The sequence below is a fragment of the Chionomys nivalis genome, chromosome 11, assembly GCF_950005125.1.
Source record: "Chionomys nivalis chromosome 11, mChiNiv1.1, whole genome shotgun sequence".
Lineage (NCBI taxonomy): Eukaryota > Metazoa > Chordata > Mammalia > Rodentia > Cricetidae > Chionomys > Chionomys nivalis.
Genome location: NC_080096.1, coordinates 15,113,290 through 15,134,400, shown reverse-complemented (window position 1 = coordinate 15,134,400; position 21,111 = coordinate 15,113,290). Strand labels below are relative to the sequence as shown.

Sequence of the window (21,111 nt, the reverse complement as noted above, 5' to 3'; positions counted from 1 at the left end):
ACGTCTAAGTTAGAAGACAGTTTACAGTAAAGAAATACCCGCCAGAGACCTGCGCGTGCGCGTCAACACTCTGCAACTCAAAGACTGAACTTCCCACTTCTAAGACTACAAATCGCAGCATGCCTCGCACTCCACGAGTGGCAGACCGCGGTGCAAGCTGGGAAATGTAGTTCCGTTCCAGCACCGGCACAGTACATAACGCCCCGTGACGTCAAAGGGCTCGGGAAAGAAGTCGGAATCCGCCCAGACTCAAGTTAAATCATCCTCCAGGGAGCCGACTCTGGAGTCTCTGGCTGACCCGGTTTCTACTGTTAACAGGTCCCACCCCACAGTCCCGGCGGCCCTATGGTCTGCGTTGAGTACTCTTTCGGGTGACTTTGTCACAATAATAGGGGAAATATGTAGAACAAGGACGGGCGCCCACTCGTTCGAGTAGCGGACGGAGGCTGAGGCGCGATAGCCTTCACGATGGCGGAGAGGACGTGGCAAACTGCCTTTGGGCAGCTTCTTTGCTGTTGTCTGCCCGTCGTTTTATAGGTGCTTGCGGCGCGGGGCCCGCTGGGAGCACGCATGAGCAGACGCTGGCTGGGCGTACACCTCCAACGTCCTTCGGCGCGGGGGCTGTCGGGTATCGGCGGCGGTGCTTTGCGGCTGGTCGTGCAGACTGGGCGCGGGCGGGCGGGCGGGCGGGCGCGGCGGCTGTGGCGCGCGCGCAGGTGATTGACTGGTCCTCCGGCTGAGGGAAGCACTCGGTTCTTTCGGCTGGCAGGTGCCGGAGCCCGTTAGGGCGGAGGCGGAGGAGGCGCCGGCGGCCGCCTGCCTCGGCAAGCGCTTTTTCGATCAAGGCCATGGCTCCCCGGCTGCAGCTGGAGAAGGCGGCCTGGCGCTGGGCGGAGACGGTGAGGCCCGAGGAGGTGTCGCAGGAGCACATCGAGACCGCCTACCGCATCTGGCTGGAGCCCTGTATCCGAGGCGTGTGCAGGTGAGGCCCCCACGCGCCGAGGCGGAGTGGGTGACGGGCCACGGAGGTGCACGGTGCAGGTGCCTCGCCTCTCGGTTTGCACACCCCGAGCTACGCAGCCTCCGGAGTGATGCGGCTGCTGGGCTCTCATCCAGAAGATGGCGGTGGAGATGGTTGGAGATAGGGCTTAGTAAACACCGGAGGGTTGGCCGGTGTTGGCCCCAACTGTGCCTTTTTCCATGTGTAAAAGAGGAACTTGCCGGCAGCGAACTTTGTCACGTTTATGTCTCCTGTCACTGCACACCGAGAAGGCCTGATACCCTAAGTATCAGTTTGCAGAGAGCAGCTTTAGAAAAAAAACACTTGGTTAACCTACGTCATCGGCTCCCCAGTCTCATTGGCCGGCTCTCTCTTTGATCTGGTACCTATTTCTTTTGGGCACCCGAACTCCACACCACTTAGAATAAGAATTTGAGTGGTGCAACTCAAATTTGCTTGGTCTTCTTTTTCTCGACCCTCTTCGTTTACGTTGAGTCCATCGGCTTGGAGTGATTTTTCTCTTTCCCACCTTGCAATCTGGTCTGGTGTGTTGAATCGAAATGATTGTGCTAGTCTTGAGCTGGGCATGCTCAGTAGCTCCGTTGCTTAGGGAGGTCCGGAAGATGCGAAAGCCTTAGTTTATGGCCTCGGAGCTGCCTCAGTTGAGATATACGTAAAGTAGGGGCATCGTTCTGATCTCCAGGTAGCTATCTGTTCATAAGTACAGCTTGGACTCCTCTCAAAGTTCTGGAATGACATCAGTCTGTGCAGTATGGAATTCAAACAGTTTTTCTGGGGTACTCATTTGAAGTGTACATTACAGTGTTGGAGGGTTAGCTTGGGGGTAGAGTGGCTGTTTTGTATGCTTGAGGTACTTGGTTCAATTTCTCGGTATTGGGGATAAAATAAAGAGTCCAATCTGGGCCTGGGGGATAACTAAATTTTCCCAGCACCCACATCATCAAGTGGTTTATAACCACTTGTAACTCCAGCTCCAGGGTATGCAAAGCAAGCTTAATACTATGGATACCAGCGCATCAGCACACATACACTTAAACTTGAAAACAATCCTTTTTGAAAGTTGTAGGAAATCTTAGTAGAGTCCATTGTATCCAAGGTATTTTTTTTTCCTTTTTTTTTCTTTTTGAGACAAGGTTTCTCTGTAGGTGTGGAACCTGTCCTGGAATTAGCTCTTGTAGACCAGGTTGGCTACGAACTCACAGATCCGCCTGCCTCTGCCTCCCAAGTGCTGGGATTAAAGACGTGTGCCATCACAGTCTGGCTTCCTATTTCTTTTTGTAGGGCTGGAGACTTTGTATGTTTTAGGATTTTTTGAGAAAATATTTTTGTTTCTTGCATATAAGTGTTTTGCTTGTGTGTGTGTACACATATGTATACACCAACTCTGCACCACCTGTGTGTGTACCACCTGTGTGCAACATCAATGTGTCTGATAAGCATGGAGGTCAGAATGGGACATTCTATCCCCTGGAACTGGAATAAAAAAGGTTTTGGGTTTCTTTTAGTTTGTTTTCGTTCTTTTGTTTTTTTAAAAAGAATTTCTGTGTAGTTCTGGCTGCCCTAAAACTCACTCTGTAGCTCAGACAGATCTGTCCTGTCCCTTTAAGAGAACAAGCCCCGCCCACTCCCTCCCCATCTACTGAGGCAGGCAGATCTTCATGCTTGCAGCCTGCGTCCTTCCTTTTCCCTCTCCCTAAGAGGCAGCTTCTGCCTTTCCCCACTTCTCCCCCTCTTACCCCCCCTTTATTCTTCTCCCGTTCTCTCCTTTCCCCTCCATAACCCACTAAATAAATATCCAGCCTCACTCTGCATGGCATGCCTATCCATGTCTCTGGCTCTCACCTGCCCTGTGGCTCCCTGCCCGGGACCAGCTACCTTCGGAGACCTGTGTTGTGGTCTTGTTGTTGCTTGCCCATCTGTCTGTCTCTTCTCGTGGCCTGCTGCAGCCTTCCCTGCCTGGGACTGGCTGCTTTCGGGACCCACTGCCACTGCTCAGGGACCTGCAGCGTTTCTGCCACTGCAGCCACTCGGGGATCCGCAGCATTTTACTTAATCCATTATACCAAGTACTGCGATTAAAAGTGCATGGCATCAGGCCTGGTTTTAAAAAGGGTTTTCAATTACTGTATGGGTGCTGAGAACCAAACCCTTAACTACCGAACCATCCCTTTTGTAGTTCCTCTTTATCCTTAAGAAAAAGTCTCACTAGGCTGTCCAGGCTGGGGTGTGTGTGTGTGCGCGCACGCGCGTGCGGACCCTGTACATGCTTACCTGAGATTTACAGTCCTGCTAGGAAGTAATATGAAATTATGAGTGTGATGGACTATAGGCATGTGCCATTCTGTTGGTGCTGCAGCTCTAACCCAGAGCCTTGTTCAAGAGTTACATGAATGACACTCCCAGCTTTCACAGTGGGTGTGAAGTGATGTAGTGTCTAGTGTCTGTTGATTGCCTCCTGCCTGAACCCTGCAAATGATAGCAAACTCTGCTGCAAAGGAATCCCCTTTCAGGTCGTATTGGCCATTTTATTTCCTTCCTTTTATTTCTGTTTTTTTCCTTCCTTCTGGGGGTGGGTAGGTTTCTCTGTGGTGTAACAGTTCTGGCTGTACTGGAACTTTGTCAACCAGACTGACCTTCAGCTCACAGAAGCCCTCCTGCCTCTACCTCCGGAGTGCTGGAAATAAAGGTTCATGCAACCACACCCAGCTTTTTTCTATTTTTTGTTTTTAAGATAAGGTCTGACTGTGTAATCCCTGCCTCTGCCTTTTAGGCCCTGGGATCAAAGGCATTTGCCACCATGCCCAGCAACATTTTTCAGTTTGATGGACCTGTAGATTATTTCTTTTTGCCAGTCGTAAACTGCTCTCCTGGTCACAGGAGTGCACGTGTTTGCTCTGAGTGGGGAGGGGATTGTTGGGTCGGGTGGCAACTGTCTTCACATTTTGAGAAAATACTTTTTTCTTAGTGTTTCACAGGCAGTGTATGAAGATCCCAGTTTCTTCACAGTTTTTACATTTGTCCCTTTTTTTGTGGTTTTATCATGTTTTTTATTTTTTATTTATTTTTTTTTTTTATATTTTGGTTTTTTGAGACAGGGTTTCTTTGTAGCTTTGGAGCTTGTCCTGGAACTCACTGTATAGACTCAACTCCAAAGATCCATCTGCTTCTGTCTTCCAAGTGTTAGCATTAAAGGCATGCACCACCACTGCCTAGCTTGGTTTTGTTTTTTTGAGATATGATTTCCTTGTGTAGCCCTGGCTGTCCAGGAACTATCTCTGTAGATCAGACTGACCTTGAGTGCTGAGATTACAGGCATGCTACACCACTGCCCAACTCATATATTTTCTTTACAGAAATTATTTTAGGGTTTTGTTTTGGAGACCGAGTCTCATAGCTAATGTTGGTCTCTGATTCTGTGTGGGCAAGGATGGCCTTCAATTTCTCCTCCGTCCACCACCCAAGTTTGCATCCTATCTGTGAGGTGCTGGGACTCATACCCAGGGGTTGTTGTATATAAGGCATCTTTACATTCCTCCACCTCCCAACCCCCTGTTTTTTTTTTTTTGTTGTTGTTTGTTTGTTTTTTTGCTTGTTTTGAGACAGGGTCTCACTACCTAGACCAAGCAAGCCTAGAATTCAGAGATCCATCTTTCCATTTTCCTGCCTCTGCTTCTGCCTCCCAGGAGTAAAGGCGTGTGTTAGCATGCCCTGCCTCTAGGACTGTTTGTATTTTTGAAACTGCTTTGAAAAAAAAAATCACAGGGTAAGAACAATGGCACTAAGTCCTCAAGACTCCTCTTGGGGTGGGTGAGTGGAGCGAAGGTCTGAGAACAGCTGAGTTTGTTCTCCAGCCATTGTGTGGGCTCTGGGATCTTCCACTGAGCCAAGACAGGGTTTCTCTGATAATCTTAGCTGTTCTGGAACTCTGTAGATGAGGCTGGCCTCGAATTCACTGAGATCTGCCTGCCTCTGCCTCCTGAATACTGGGATTAAAGGCACTCACCTCTTTTGTTTTGGTTTCAGACCTTAGCTCAAACTGTCCTTGAATTTAGTGATCCTCACAGCCTGCTTAGGTATAAACTTCTCACAGTGTATCCCTGTCCATCTTGGACCTTGATGTGTAGATCAGCCTGGCCCTTGAGTTCACAGCCATCACTGTGCCACACTATTACTGGTTTAGGAGGCTTTGTGCTGCAAAGCCAGTGTCTTGTCCTGCTTGAATGTTGCCTGTCTATCTAACCTGTCTACTCTTAGAGACTTTAGTCCTTCCAGGCTCTAAGGGACAAGACACACAGCTCCTCATGGGGAGTTTAGGTTTTCTTGAGATAATGACTCATTGTGTAGCCCAGCTTGACCTTGCAAGCTTCCTGCTTCAGCCTTCTTTGGAGCTGGAATTATACCTTATTACCTTGCTCTGCCCCCCCCCCCACTTCTCTGTAGCCCTGAATTTACTCTGTAGACCGGCCTCTAACTCAGAGATCCACTTGCTTCTGTCTCCTGAGTGCTTCTATTAAAGGCATATGATACCACCACTGGCAAAGTACATTCTTATATTTTTTGGTTGACCATAGCCTTTAATGGCCAGGCCATCTCTCCAGCCCTCTAAGTACACTCTTTAACAAAGTTGAGACTGGAGATGGAGGTTCAGTTGGTAGAGTGTTTGCCTAGCATGCAGGAGCCCTGTGTTCTATCCCCACCGTAAAAACAAGTTGTCTGTAATCCAAGCACAGATTGTTATACATCAAGATCAGTAAGGTCTTTGTAGGGTTGCTCAGGCCAGCAGAGTGAGACCCTGTTGTTGGGAATCTCCAGCTGGTCCCTCTACCCCAAAATTGGCATCACAAACCCCGCCTAGACCCACCAAGGGTTGGCTTCTCCCCCAGAGCCTACATCATCCTTCATGATCACGCCTACAGAGCTCTGGTCCCTAGAGCTGCCATGTGATTTTTCTCCTATTCCCCCAGCTTTGCTCAGATTAAACCTGGTCTTATTATTTCGGCCTGATCTGACTTACTGCATTGGTGGAGAAACCCACTACTGGGCATCTCAAAATACCTGTCTTGACAGAACCATTTTTTCTCTCGTGGGAAACAGAGATCTGTGAAGATGCAGCATGCAGCCTGGTGACAGAAGGCCCTGGATGGTCTCTGTTCTGTTTAGGCCTCAGCTGTACCAATCAGCATAGGTTCTACCACTGAGCCTCAACTCTTATTTTTATTTTCTGTTTCTTTATTTGGCAAGCAAGGGTAGGTAAGCAGCTTAGCTTAGTTTTTTTGTTTGTTTGTTTGTTTGTTTTGTTTTGTTTTTAATTTGAATCCCTTATGGTACCAGGAATGGCCGCTTCAGGCCTGGAGGAGGTCCCTGTACGGCAGCCTTTGACACTGCTGCCACAGTGAGCTGACTTCTTTGTCCCAATGGTCTGATTACTGATTTAGTAGTTCATTTGCCATGAGGAATTTTTCTTTCTAAATTGTTCCAAGGAGTTGAAAGCTTTAAATCAAAGTTCCTGCTTTAATGCTGTCAAGTGTTTTAAGCAGCTTGACTCTCAGATGAAAGGTAAATAGAGATGTTCTGAAACCTTTGGAAGAGTAGCCTATGCTCAGAGAGCCAGAAAGCTTGTCTTGCAAAACCACCGGTAAAGGAGAGTTCTTGGGCTGGGGAGATGACTCAGTGCTGAAGAGCACTGACTGCTCTTGCAGAGGACCTGGGTTCACTTCGGTTCTCAGCCACCCACATGGCGGCTCATAGGCACCTGTAACTCAGTTACAAGGGCTCCTGCATGTACAAGGTGCACAGAAAACTTAGAGACACTTGAGCTGAGTCTGGTAAGCACCTTGATGGAGAAGCAGTTAGATGACCTCTACAGTACAGATTCTTTTTCTGCGGAAAGGCTTTTTGTGGCTACTTGTTACTGTTGGATTAGGTCTGACTTCTTCTCCATGGTCTCCTGTTTGTTTGTTTTCGTTTTTTTTTTTTTTTTTTTTTGTTCTTGGTTGTTTTTTTAAAATAGAGACAAACGGTTTCTCTGTAGCTTTGGCTGTCCTGGAACTCAGTGTGTAGACCAGCCTGCCTTTACTTCCCAAATGCTGGGATTAAAGGCGGGTGTCTTCAGCTCCTGACTACTCCACGACCTCTTTAGCTTTTCCACTTTTTAACCAGACCCTCTGGTGTGCTGGTTGACTTTCCTAGCCTGGTTTCGTAGCCTTATCCTTCCACTTGCTGTTCTCTCCCTGGATGCTCGCCTGTCTTCCTGCAGGGAATCCATTCTACCAGCCCTTGGAGACTCCCAGCAGGTAATACTGTACTCTCTGGTGAGGTTTCTGCTACAGCGCACTGCATCCCCTGTTAACATAGCACTTGTTTTTCTGAAGTTTCGTGCTTATCAGTTCGTCATGCCTGTTCTGAGCCATTTTTAATGATTGGGACTTTGTCTTTCACCTAAGGTATCTCTCTCTTCTGTCATTTTTAGTTCATCTCTGTGTCTGCTAGAATTTATGAATCTCTAGGCCTCGTTACTTTGCTGCAGTGACAGGATTTGTTCATACACAATCACACCCCCTACCTTTACTGGGGTACATTGTGACAGGTCTGGAAGGACAAATGCTGCCAGCATATCTGTTAATAGTAAAATGAAACTTTTCTGACAGCATCACTCTGTATAAACCGCCCAAACAGATGTCTCCAGCACTGGGCTTTTAACCTGGGGCCACGTCCATAGCTGTCACCAAGCTCTATAGCTCTCAGGAAATGAGCTTAAAAACTTGAAAAGAAAAAAACTGAATAAAGGGCACATAAGATGGCTTAGCCAGTAAAGATGCCTGATGCCAAGACTGACCAGGCTGGAGATTCACATTGTGGAAGAGGGAGGGAACAGACTTTGCAGATTGTCCTCTTCATAGCACCTATACACAAAATTAAAAAATTGAATCTGGGTGGTGGTGGCGGCATACACCTCTAATTCCAGCACTTGGGAGGAAGAAACAGGTGGATCTCTGATTTTGAGGCCAGCCTAGTCTAGAAAAACAAACACACACACAAGCAAACAAAGCATATTGCCTATGCCCAGCCCCCTTTGCTTTGTAAGAAATGAAATTAGCTGAAGAGTTCTGTTTCAGGTGGGCGTGCTAATGTCTGCACTTGGGAGGCTAAAACCAGAGGTTCCATAGTCCATGGCCATCTAGGCGAAAGTGAATATCAGTCATAACTGGCTCAGAAAACAAAACAACAAAAAATAATTGTGTTTTTGAGGCTGTGTGTGCTCTTCTGAATGCTTGTGCATAGGCTTAGTTTTACAGTCCCTCAGTTCTTCCAGCTGCACTGGCTTTGGGGTCCAGTCTGGTCTCACGCTTAACAACCCCTTCAGCTGCTCAAGGCTGAGATTGCAAGTGAGCACCCAGCACAGCGGTCTTTGATTGTCTTAGCTGACTTACATCAGTTCCTTAGCCAAGAAAGTCTAAAAGTTCTTAATTAAAAGTGATAGTGTAACCTCCCCAAATGTGAGTCAACTGTTTAGCTGAGCATTTCCTGTTTGATTTTGAAACTCTTCTTCAACCACCTGAGTGCTGAGACAACTTTTTCTCCAGAGTGATCGACCAGTTTCAGCAGTCCTGTAATAAAACAGCTAATTCCCTAATCTGAGGTATTGCTATACTAACTGCCCACCTTACGATAATTTTTTTTTTTTTTTTTTTTTGATTTTTGAGACAGGGTTTCTCCGTAGTTTTTTGGTTCCTGTCCTGGAACTAGCTCTTGTAGACCAGGCTGGCCTTGAACTCACAGAGATCCGCCTGCCTCTGCCTCCCGAGTGCTGGGATTAAAGGCGTGCACCACCACCTCCCGGCTACATTGGTGTTTTGCTTACATGTGAAGGTATGTGTGTGTGAGTGTGTCAAATCCATGTTAGAGACATCTGTGAGCTGCCATGCGGGTGCTGTGAATTGAACCCAGGTCCTCTGGAGGAGCAGCCAGTTAAGATGGCTCTTAACCACTGAGCCATCTCTCCAACTTGACTTTACTTCTTTAAATTTGTTTGGATTTAATGCAGAATGCGGTGCATCCCATGTGTGTTCTGTTGGATGGGGTGAATGGGTAAATATGGGGGCTGTTAACAGCACTTCAGCCTCTGACTTTTGAATATGCTTAAAAGAAAAATACCTGTTCACTGATTATTCAGGTCTGGATGGCCGGGAAACAAATGAGCATTATCAGTTTACATCAAGATCCCTGAAACCGACAGGATTCAGTATGTTTAACTGAAATGTCAAAACTTAGACAAATCATGCAGCTTAGGATTGGTCAAACTGGACCACCAATATAGGATGTTCCTTAATCTGTAGGTGTGCCTGTAGGTGTGCAGTATGTTTCAGGTGCCCAGTACTCATAAGCTCATTTTGAGTTTGAGGACTGCAACTACCTTTGTGTTCCCTGTGCTGTGATAAGCAACTCTCCCCATATTACTGTAACTCCCAATAAAGCTCATTTATTTAGCTAAATAAATAAATAAATAAATAAATACTGTTCACTTTTTTAAAAGATAGAACTTTGAGCTTTTGTTGTTTTTGAGACAAGGTTTCATCTGTATAGTCTGGCTGTCCTAGAGTTCACTATGTAGACCAGACTGGCCTCAAACTCATAGACTGCTGGAATTAATGGCATGTGCCACCACACCTGGCTAGAATTTTTTGTCATTTAATGTTTGTTTTTAATAATTTATTTGTAATTTATGTGCATTGGCATTTTGCCTGCATATATGTCTATGTGAGGGTGTTGGATCCCCTGGAACAGAAGTTATGGACAATTGTGAACTGTAATGTGGGTGCTGGAAATTGAACCCAGGTCCCCTGAAAGAGCAGCCAGTGATCTTAACCGCTGAGTCATTGCTCCAGCCCCTTTTAGTGTTTTTGTTTTTTAATAATAATAATAAAAAAGATGGAGAGATGGCTCAGTGATTAAGAGCACTGGCTACTCTTCGAGAGGTCCTGAGTTCAATTCCCAACAACTACATGGTGGCTCACAGCCATCTATAATGAAATTTGGTGCCCTTTTCTGGTGTGTAGGCATACATGTAGGCAGAACACTATATATATAATAAATCTTTTTTTTAAAAAAAAAAAAAAGCACGCCTTTCATCCCAGCACTTGGGGAGGCAGAGGCTGGTGGATTCTGAGTTCGAGGTCAGCCTGGTTTAAAGAGCGAGTTCCAGGACAGGCTCCAAAACTACAGAGGAATCCTGTCTCAGAAAACCAATAAAGAAAGAAAGAGAGAAAAAGAGAGAGAGAGAGAGAGAGAGAGAGAGAGAGAGAAGAAAGAAAGGAAAGAATGTGAAGCTAAGCATGACTAACACACACCTGTAATTCCAGCGTGAGAATCAGGAGTCTAGGTGAACCTCAGTTTAAGGAGTGCTGAGCTGAGGCTGGCCTGGACTACATGGGATTCTGTCTCAAAGGCAACAAAATAAAATTAATTTACAGAGATGGTGTATGTGCCTTTAATTCCAAAACTCAGAGGCAGAGGCAGGAGAATCTCTGAAGTTGAGGCCAACCCAGGGTTACTCAGTGAGACATTGTCTCTAAGGATGGGGGGAGGAGGGCAGAATTACAAAGGAAAAACAATACAAATTACCGAAACCTCTTACTTAACTTTTGTAAGTTTTACTGAAATTTTTAGGTCACAGACAGCCATTCTTTGAAGCCAGCCATAGAGCCAGTTAAGTGGGCGATGTGTGGAGGATGGAAAATGGTGGGGAAACCTACATCAGGGACAGGAGCCTTAAGTGCCGAGTCATCCTCAGCAACTGCTTTCTGAAAGAACTGTCTGCCCAACCAAATCACATGATGTTCATTTATATTTTAGTTTTTAAAGTTTCATCTACTTACTTAATTTGTTTATAATGTGCATTGGTGGGTTTGTTTTTTTGTGTGTGTGTGTGCATTGGTGTTTTGCCTATGTTTATGTTTGTGTGAGGGTGCCAGATCTTGGAGTTACAGGCAGTTGTGAACTGCTGTGGATGCTGGGAATTGAACCTGGGTCCCCTGAAAGAACAACATGGGCTCTTAACCACTTAGCCATCCCTCTAGCCCATGTGATGTTCATTCTGAGACATTTGCATCATTCTGGCTGGTCTGGAACTTGCCTTTCTGAGTACTGGATTAAAGGTGTGCACTACCATCCCGTCTGCCTGCCCACCCTCCCTCCTTCCCCCCTTCATATATGTGATCACTGCTTACATAATTTCTGTCCCATGTTTCCCCCCTTGCACCCCTTTGCTCCCCCACTCCTCTTTTTTTTTTTTTTTTTTTTTTTCCCCTTTCCCTTGAGACAAGGTTTTACAGTCCTAGCTGTCCTGGGACCAGCTCTGTAGACCAGGCTGGCCTCGAAACTCACAGAGATCCTCCTGCCTCTGCTTCCTGAGTGCTGGGATTAAAGCCATGCGCTACCACCGCCTGGCCTGACTCCTCTCAACTTCTTGACCTCTCTTTCTTTAATTATTGTTTTATACACACACACAACACACACGCCATACACACAACCTGCTGAGTTCATTTACTACTTGAGATTGGATAACTGTTAGGGGACTCATCCTTGAAAGACAGTATATTTGTAACACCTTGAAAGTTACTTCTTTCATGTATAGATTGTGTGTCCCACTGCAGAGAGTATAAGAGAACAGAGCCATGAAGGTGGCTCGGAAGGTAAAGCCACTTGCTGCTAAGCCTTAGTTCCATTTCTGGGATCCATGTGGTGGAAGGGAAGTTGTTCTCTGACCTCTGCATGCATGTGTGGTATGTGCCCTCCCTGCAAATGAATAAATTAATTTAAAAAAAAAATGGGAGCCAGGTGGTATACATGTAATCCCAGCATTCAGGAGGCAGAGGCAGGTGGATTACCACAAGTTTCAGGCCAGCCAGCCAAGGCTACATGGCAAGTTTTCAGACGTGGCAGCAAGTGGCATAAGCCCCTCCACCATTTCTGGAGGTATGTTCTAGTCTTCTGCTGTCAGCAAAGCCTTGGCGACAAAGCTCACAGATCTGCGCATACGTCCTGGTGATATATTCTAAAAGGAAAGGAGGACCCACGAGCCTGTTACATTTAGCCATGTTTCTAGTTTCTCTTAATCTGAAATTGTTTATATGCATGACATTTCCTTTTTTGTTTCTGAGATTGGGATTGTGGTATTTGCTCATGGCAAAAGTTGTGTGCTTTTGACCAGAACACGCAGAAGTGATATTGCCTCCTAGTGTCCAGGTGGGCAAGGGACTGTCGGGTGGATCAGTTTGTTCTTTGCTTGGAGTGGAGTTACTGGGTTTCTCGGAGTTAATGTGCTTGTGCTGAGCTACTTGAAGACATTGCAGTCTTGTTTCTTTGTTAGCGTTCCTTGTGACTTTATTTTGAAGGATGTCACCTGGTGAGTTCTGATTCTGTCACAGCTGCTCCATAATTGGCTTTTTTTTTCTTTCTCTGTAGAAGCAGCTTTTCTCCATCTGTCTTTCTGTCTCATGAAAACAGGATCTCAGTGCTTAGCTCTGGAAGCTTAGTGTGTAGCCAAGCTGGCCTCCAGTCTCCTTTGACTTTTGCTCCTGAGTGCTGGAGTCACACTTGGGAGTCACTGTGGCTTCCTTTTCCTTTTTGAAATAGTGTCTTCTGTGTAGCCCAGGCTGGCCTCCAATTACTGCAGTGATGTACAATAAATAAAAACTTGGGGACAGATACTGGGGTTCACCCTGAAGGTCAGAAAAGTAAAACAACCAGTCACTGGCACTTACCTCGATCTCAGTCTGAAATGGTGATCCTGCCTCCAGGAATCTCAGAATGAGACTGAGCCTGACAGCTGTCTCCTCCTGTTTTATAATCCTCTCCAGGGCTGGGAGTAAAGATGTGTACCACTGGGATTAAAGGTGTGTGTTACTTCTGCCTGGTTTGTAAGACTAACTAGTGGACTGCTTTATTCTCTGATCATTAGGCAAACTTTATTTATAAAAATATAAATGTAATACCACTACACTGCAGTCTTCTGGCTTCAGCCTCCTAGGCCCTGTTGTAGTGATTTACCTATTTTCTGTGCTGGATTTGACCAGTGGGTTCTCTGCCGTTCCCAATATGGGATCCTGTGGCTCCCTTCAGTATGTGCCATTCTTTTATGCTCATTTTTGTTTTTCAAGACTGGGTTTCTCTGTGTAGCTTTGTAGTATTGTCTGGAACTTGCTCTGTAGACCAAACTGGGCTTGAACTCACAGAGGTCCGCCTGCCTCTGCCTCCCGAGTGCTGAGATTAAAGCTGTGCACCACCACTACTCAGCTGGTGCCATCATTTTTTTTAGGGGCACAGCAGGACAGTGTGTGCTCATCTTATAATTTATTTCCCTCAGGAGCCTTAGAGTTTTTAATGGAGAATATTTAGACGTCAGGATTTGTTAAAGGAACAAGGACCAAGCTCATTAGCAAGTCCTTTATCTTGGGGGTACTGCTTAATGAGTGTTCTGATTAATGATTGTGTTCAAGTGGCTTAGCTTTACCCCAGCCCCCAAATTTGGATTTGTCCAACTTGAAATGTGTTCTGCTTTTGTTGGTTGCTGAGTTCCTGTCCTGTGCTGAGAAACTGTTAACCCCATCCTAGTAACAAAAGAACTATACAGAATTTCAGGACAGCCAGGGTCACGCAAAGAAAATCCTGTCTCTAAAAACAAAAACAACAAAAAAGCCTAATCCTATCTTAAGTGGTAATGGTAGAGGCAAGCCTAGTCTACAGAATGAGGTCCCAGGACAGCCAGGGTGTGTGTGTTGGGGTTAGGGGTGAGGGAAAGATATATAAACAAATAAGTAATTAAATGAAAGAATGAAAACTCAATCTTCTCTTTTCACTTCCTGGGAATCTTTTAATTCTTCCTTTTTTTTTTCTTGTAGAAGAAATTGCAGAGGAAATCCGAATTGCTTAGTTGGGATTGGCGAGCACATTTGGTTAGGAGAAATAGATGAGAATAGTTTTCATAACATTGATGATCCCAACTGTGAAAGGAGGAAAAAGGTGAGTGGCTGTGGGTGGTCGGCCATGTCTGTTGTTCACTTCCTGTGTTCAGAGACCTGTGATGTGGACATGTACTACAGCAGTGGAGGGAGGCCCTGCGGCCATCCCCAGAACTCCCTTTCTGTTCTAAAAAAGAAGCAGAAAGGAAAGAAAGAAATCACCACAAACGCACAAACGGTTAACCATTTTGGTAACCTGTGTAGGTGTCAGAACTGGAGACTTCATGGCCCTGTGCATTGGTGGAATTCTTTGTTTTTGATTTTGGAAAGTCTAGGTAAACCATAGTAGCCACATTTAATTGCACAAAACTATTTATTCATTTATTTAATTTGTGCTGGGGATCAAACCCAGGGTTCTCTATACTGAGCTACATTCTAGCTCCCAACATGCTTTAACAACAGGTAATCATGCTAAGTGGTGGTGAGGCACGCCTTTAATTCTAACACTTGGAGGCAGAGCAGACAGATCTCTGAGTTCAGTGCCAGCCTGGTCTACAGAGTGAGTTCCAGGACAGCCAGGGCTACACAAAGAAACCTGTCTTAAAAAAACAAAACAAAACAAAAACAGACAATCACACAGTATAGCAAAGCTCTTAGACGGTGGTCTTGGTTTGCACTCTGTCTTTAAGGAGAGGTGCTAATACAAGTTGCCATGATGGTTTTTCTTTGCTTTTCATGGCATCTGTCTTGTGTAATATTTGTACGTGTACACACACACACACACACACACTTTATTTATAAAGGCTTTAAAAATGTGTTAGTATTTCTAACAAGCCCAGCATGCATCAGTGAGCTCTGTTGTATTGATATTTTCCCAATTAAAAGGGATATTTGTTTTAAAACAAACAAATCTCTGAAATAGAAGGGGGCCCTTTTCTCTGTCTCCCAGCTCTTCTAGAAGTCTCATTTGTCTTTCTACTAAGTGCATTTAGAAGTGTGATGAAAAGCCTGCGTACACATGCTTCAGCGCACCTGTTCTGTTTTTAGGGTTAAGAGACAGATGACGGTAGTGCTAGAGATGAGCACTGTTGCTGTCTGAAGCCTCTTCTGTGGTCAGCTGCAATGGTGGCAAGTATAAAAGGCCTCCATGAAAGCTCTGCTCCGCCTGCAGCTAAGAGGGGTTCAGGTGATCATGCTGAGCTGATTGGGGGTAAAGTTATGAATAATGCTCTTTACAAATCTTTAGTTTCGTGGAGGCTAATGTTGCTATATGACTCTTGTGTTTCTGTAGAATTCGTTTGTGGGCCTGACTAACCTGGGAGCCACCTGTTATGTCAACACCTTTCTCCAGGTGTGGTTTCTCAACTTGGAGCTTCGACAGGCACTGTACTTATGCCCAAGCACCCGTAGTGACTACACAAGGGGAGATGGTGTCCATGGAGAAAAAGGTCTGTAGTGATGGGAGCAGGGGCTCCCTGCTGAGGGTATTGCCAGCCAAATCTCTTATGAATCCTCTACAAAGGAGGAAACATGAATTCTGGTTTCATGCCAAGTGTGGTGCTATAAACATACTTGGGATTCAAAATATATACATAATCAACTAATAAGTGAATCATTGAAAAAATTATTTTAATTTTTTATGAAAGAGATTTGAGGGTGGTCGTGGTGCACACCTTTAATCCCAGCATTTGGGAGGCAGAGGCATGCAGCTCTGAGTTCCAGGCTAGCCTGTTCTACAGAGTGTTACAGGATAGCTGGGGCTGGTTACACACCCTGTCTTGAAAAACAGAGTGGGAGGGGAAGGAGGGGGAGAGGGGAGAGACTGGCTATACAGAAGACATTGGCTATAAACAAACCATTTATAACTCCAGTTCCCAGGGGTCCAATGCCCACTTCTGGCTTTCTTGAGCAACTGGCGATACATGAGCCAAAACACTCATATACATAAAATAAAAATAAATTTCTTAATCTTTTATTTTTTTGTGTATGAGCATTTTGTTTACATTTTTGTGCACCACGTAGAGGACATTGAACTCCCTGGAACTGGAGTTATAGGTGGTTGTTAGCCTTCATGTGGATGCTGGGAATTGAACCCAGGTTCTCTAGATGAACAGCCAGTGCTCTTAACTCCTGAGCATCTCTCCAGTTCCATCTCAACCTGCCCTATGTTGTGTGTGTGTGTGTGTGTGTGTGTGTGTGTGTTGGAGGTTGAGACAGGATCTGCCTGTCTGCTTAGCTCTGGCTGCCCTGGAACTCGCAGTGTAGAACAGGCTGGCCTCAGACTTACAGAGGGGCATTTGCTTCTGGAGTGCCGGAATTAAAGGCGAGCGACACCACATCTGCTCTTTTTGTTTGCTTGTTTTAAGTTGAAAAAGGTAACATCTACATTCTAGTAGGCTGACCAAGATAACTTGGAACTCCTGATCCTCTTGCTTTGTCTCACAAGTGCAGAGTTTCTGGACATGTGTACCACCATGCCTGGCTGGGTTTAGGTAGTTTTGTTTTTGTTTTTTTAAAGTGAAACTTGGATTTTTCTTTTAATAGATTATGAGCCTCAGACAATTTGCGAGCATCTACAGTACTTATTTGCTCTGCTTCAAAATAGTAACAGGCGATACATTGATCCTTCAGGATTTGTAAAAGCCTTGGGCTTGGATACTGGACAGCAGCAGGTAAGAACAGCTAGCTCCAGTACTCTCTCCTATCCCCTCCTACCCTTCCCTCCTCATCTTCAAAATACTCACCTATTTCTTAGTATTCCTAGGGAAGATGAGTAAGGTGGTTCTTAAAAAGCACTTTTTGATTGGGTGTGGTGGTAGAGACCTTTAATCCCAGCACTTGGGAGGTGGAGGCAGTTGCAGGCAGATCTCTTTAGTTCCAGGCCAACCAGGCCTATATAGTGATAACGTATCTAAAAGAAAATTCTACCTTGAACTGAATTTTGTTTGTTTGAGATAGGGTTTCTGTAACTTTGGAACCTATCCTAGAACTCACTGTGTAGACCAGGCTGGCCTCGAACTCATAGAGCTCCACCTGCCCCCTCTGCCTCCTGCCCGCCCCCTCTGCCTCTCAAATGCTGGGATTAAAGGCATGTGCCACCACCACCCGGGTCTACTTTGGATTTTACTGCTCTTGTTTACTGACTGATGTGATGTGTTCCTTATTATGCTTGTCATTTTACCGTTTGGATGGGGCTCGCATGGGTAGCCAATATATGACGGTTCTGTTGAATTTATCCATATTGGGTTCATGGTCTAAGCTGATGAGGATGACTGATCAGGTCTCTTCCTCAAGAGGACGCCAGATATCATTACAGATGGTTGTGAGCCACCATGTGGTTTCTGGGAATTGAACTCAGGACCTTTGGAAGAGTAACCAATTCTCTTAACTGCTGAGCCATCTCTCCAGCCTGACTATATTCTTCCCTTCTGCCCCTCTCCCCCTAAAAGGGTTTCAGTGTATAGTTCTAGCTGTATTGGAATGGACTTTGTAGACTAGGCTGGCCTAGAACTCAAAGAGATCCACCTCCCTCTGCCTTTTAATCCCTCTGCTGGGATTAAAGATGTGCCCCACCACCACCCGACCCCCTTCCTTGTTTAAAAATTGTGTTTTGTTTTTAATTTATGCCTGGGTGTTTGCCTGTACATATGTATATCTGTCCATATCTGTGTATGCCTTGTGCCTGATGGGGCTAAGAAGGCATCAAATCTTCTGGGACTGAGATAGTTGTGCTGGGCACAGAACCTGGGTCCTCTGACAGAGCAGCCAGTGCTCTTAACTGCTAAGCCATTTCTCCAACTGTCAGCTGTTTCTCAAAACTGATTTGTGGGACTGATTCAGTATAGCTGTGGTCTTTTTTGTAAAATGCTAAGGTGGAAATACAGATAGTTTCTGAGTAGCATTTGTATGAGAAATCATGAAGCAAGATACAACTTTTTTCATGAATTCAAACTGCAGGATGCCCAAGAGTTTTCCAAGCTCTTTATGTCGTTGTTGGAAGACACTTTGTCTAAACAGAAGAACCCAGATGTGCGGAATATTGTGCAGCAGCAGTTCTGTGGGGAGTATGCCTATGTGACTGTGTGAGTATTGCAGCTCTCATGGCATTACCTTTCAGTTCAGTCCCCTGTTGTCACAGTGATGGGTTATCATGGGACCTGAAGTATTTATAGCAGTACATTTCCATGGGAACATGAAAGCAGCTACTTTGCCAATTGCAGTTGAATACCAACAGGTGTTGGGAACTGTATGGCTGAAGTCTTTGTGTGACGGCCATGTAGTGTGGGCTGAAATGTAAGGTTAGAACTGGCTAGAAAACTAAATCATGTTCAATAGCTCTTGGGAATGTCCTAGTCCTTAAGTGTCTGATTCCCTTAGTCAGCCTTTATCCTTGTTCTCCCTGTAATTCATTTGCTACAGTTTCTGTAACAAAATAATGAAGGTTTTAAACACTCCCCTGTCTAGCATGTGTTGTAATGACACTGTGTTGCTCTTGTCAATCAGATCTTAATTCTATTGCTTTTACATTGCAGTTGCAATCAGTGTGGCCGAGAGTCTAAGCTTCTATCGAAGTTCTATGAACTGGAGTTAAACATCCAAGGCCACAAGCAGTTAACAGATTGCATCTCCGAATTCCTGAAGGTACTTGCATCTCAGCATACGTGGCTTCTGGTCACTGGTGGTTCCATGCTGTTTTGGATGGCATTTTGATTCATGGGTACATCCATTATTGGAGACTTTTCCATATAAGATATAGCTACTTTTATAAAGGTCCAAAAGGAACTAAAATGTACCAACGCAACCTGCATCTTAGCTGCTTTTAGGATTTTCATGCTCATTTGTATGTGAAATTATGTGTGGTTATAGATAGCACAGTATTTAAGGAAATCTGATCTTTGTTACCATAAAGCTAACTATCTTGTTATGTAATAGATAGATATATTCCCATTAAGTGGGAACATAGCCCCTCCCTCCATCTTTCTGCTTTCTGTGTGTTTGGAGTTCTGCAGAGATAGAGGTGACTCCTTTTCCTTCCGTGTGAAGAAGGCTTCATTATCAATCTTTACCAGATGGGCAGTGTTATAAATGAGCTTGGAGTACACAGCTTCCTGTCTTTAAACAGTGTCATGTGTATGTTCTCTGTCTTGTACACAGTAGTAGCTGAAACCATTAATCATGCGTTGACTTTATCCGTCTAAAGACTTCCTGAGCGTTTACTTTGTATTAAGCATCATGGTGATGTTGGACTGACACTATTGGCCAAATGAAGCAAAATCAGCCTCAATGGAGTTTGTAGTACAGTAGCGTGACTACCAGGGACTCTAAATAAATAAGAGTAGAATGTGTAGTGGTCTACCACTGCGTGTGCTGTGAAGGTTCTCCTTCATGTAGGTGTGGCTGGCTGCAGTTTGAAACGAAACGGTTACAGCAGCAGGAGTGAGCGATACCAGAAGGCAGGAGAAAGGTGCTCATGGGCATTTGAAACATTGAGGGCAGAGCTGTGGTGACTTGACCTGTGGTTTGAGGCCAAGGAAGTTATGTGTGGCATAGTGCTTGCGCAAAGGAAGAGGGACAAAAAACGAATAGTTGCAGAGAAGTCTGGTTTGAAGTGTGACTTTTACATCAAGTGAGGCTTCAGGGCCATCATAGTTATGATCCTGGGAGAGACACAGTGTTTACCGGGATGACTGTGAGTGCTGTCTAGAGAAGAGGCTGAAGGGCAGGGCCTGGGCAGAACAGGATGCAGGGCTGCCAGGACGATGGGTTAACTGAAGACGTGGTGAGTAGTGCTCATGTCTTCAGTTAACCCGTGGTTAACTGACTACCTGGCTTTTCTATCTTCAAAGTAGAATCAGTCAAACTTATGCACTGAGTACGAAGGTGAAAGTCAAGGGATTTTAAGGTTTTGTGGCCTGATTAGTTGGAAGAATATTGTCATTTCTAAGATGGGAGAAGATTGAGAGGGGCAGAGTTGGGAGGGAGAGGAATTATTTGTGAGGTGAGGATAGAGTTGAATGCTGGAGACAGAGGGGCAAAGCAGGAGTTCAAAGCCAACTTCAGCCATTTCAAGTAAAGACTATTCTGTGTTGCATGAGACCTGGCTGATAGCTCTGTGGCAGAGACCTTGCTCAGTGTGTCGAGTGCCTTGGGCTTAATCCACAGCACACACATGCACAAAGGTTGTATTCATGTTTTATTTTGAAGGGGAGAAATGAGAATTTTATAAAGCATGTAAGGAGGGGAAAGGGACTATGGCCAGTTTCCTAAACTTAGGAGCCTGAGGTATGAAGTGATTTTGATTAGGGAGGATACCACAGACGGAGGGAGGAGGAGTGTGGTGTCTTCAGTTGGATGGGAGCTGCTAACTAACATAATTGTGCTTTACTCCAGAGCTTCCATTGCTTTCTTCACATCTCTCCTAACTGGTCTGTCTTATTCCTGATCAGGAAGAAAAATTAGAAGGAGACAATCGATACTTCTGTGAAAACTGCCAAAGCAAACAGAATGCTACAAGGAAAATTCGACTCCTGAGCCTTCCTTGCACTCTGAACTTGCAGCTGATGCGTTTTGTGTTTGACAGGTGAGTGGTACACGAGTAACAAGTCAATGGTGCGATGACTCACATGAAGCCTTTGGTTCTTACATATATTTTTCATGATAGTGCAATAAGAATCTTAAAGAGAAGCCAGGCAACAATGGTGGTGCACGCCTTTAATCCCAGCACTTGGGGCACAGAGGCAGGTGAATCTCTTGAGTTTCAGGACCCCCAGGGCTATACAGAGAAATCCTCTCAAACCCTGCCTAAAACCCACGTCTTAAAGAAGACAGTTGTATATAGATGAGAGCTGGAGATGTAAAGAGGACCTGTGGTTGTAAATACTATTAATTAATTTTTTAGCTTTTTAATTAAAAACTTGATGGTGCACACCTTTAACCCCAGCACTTGGGAGGCAGAGGCAGGTGATCTCTGTGAGTTTGAGACCAGCCTGGTCTACAGAGTTCCAGGACAGGTTCCAAGGCTACACAGAGAAACCCTGGTTCAAAAAAACAAAACAAGCCAGGCGGTAGTGGAGCACACCTTTAATCCCAGCACTTGGGAGGCAGAGGCAGGTGTGTCTTTGTGAGTTTGAG

The 21,111-nt window shown here is 45.2% G+C and overlaps 1 protein-coding gene across 4 annotated transcripts in view; it reads left to right on the top strand.

The window, feature by feature from the left end:
* Window positions 1-689: 689 nt before the first annotated feature.
* Window positions 690-21,111, top strand: part of Usp48 (ubiquitin specific peptidase 48) — a 77,812-nt gene continuing 57,390 nt past the window's right edge. For all 4 annotated transcript variants that reach the window (XR_009058020.1, XR_009058021.1, XM_057785512.1 and 1 more), the window contains exons 1-7: window positions 690-982; window positions 13,921-14,041; window positions 15,272-15,428; window positions 16,525-16,652; window positions 17,938-18,062; window positions 18,513-18,621; window positions 20,427-20,560. Coding sequence is in view for 2 of the 4 variants with exons in the window: in XM_057785512.1 (XP_057641495.1) it covers window positions 849-982; window positions 13,921-14,041; window positions 15,272-15,428; window positions 16,525-16,652; window positions 17,938-18,062; window positions 18,513-18,621; window positions 20,427-20,560 (908 nt within the window). In the remaining 2 variants the exon portion in view is untranslated. The remainder of the gene's footprint in view (window positions 983-13,920; window positions 14,042-15,271; window positions 15,429-16,524; window positions 16,653-17,937; window positions 18,063-18,512; window positions 18,622-20,426; window positions 20,561-21,111) is intronic.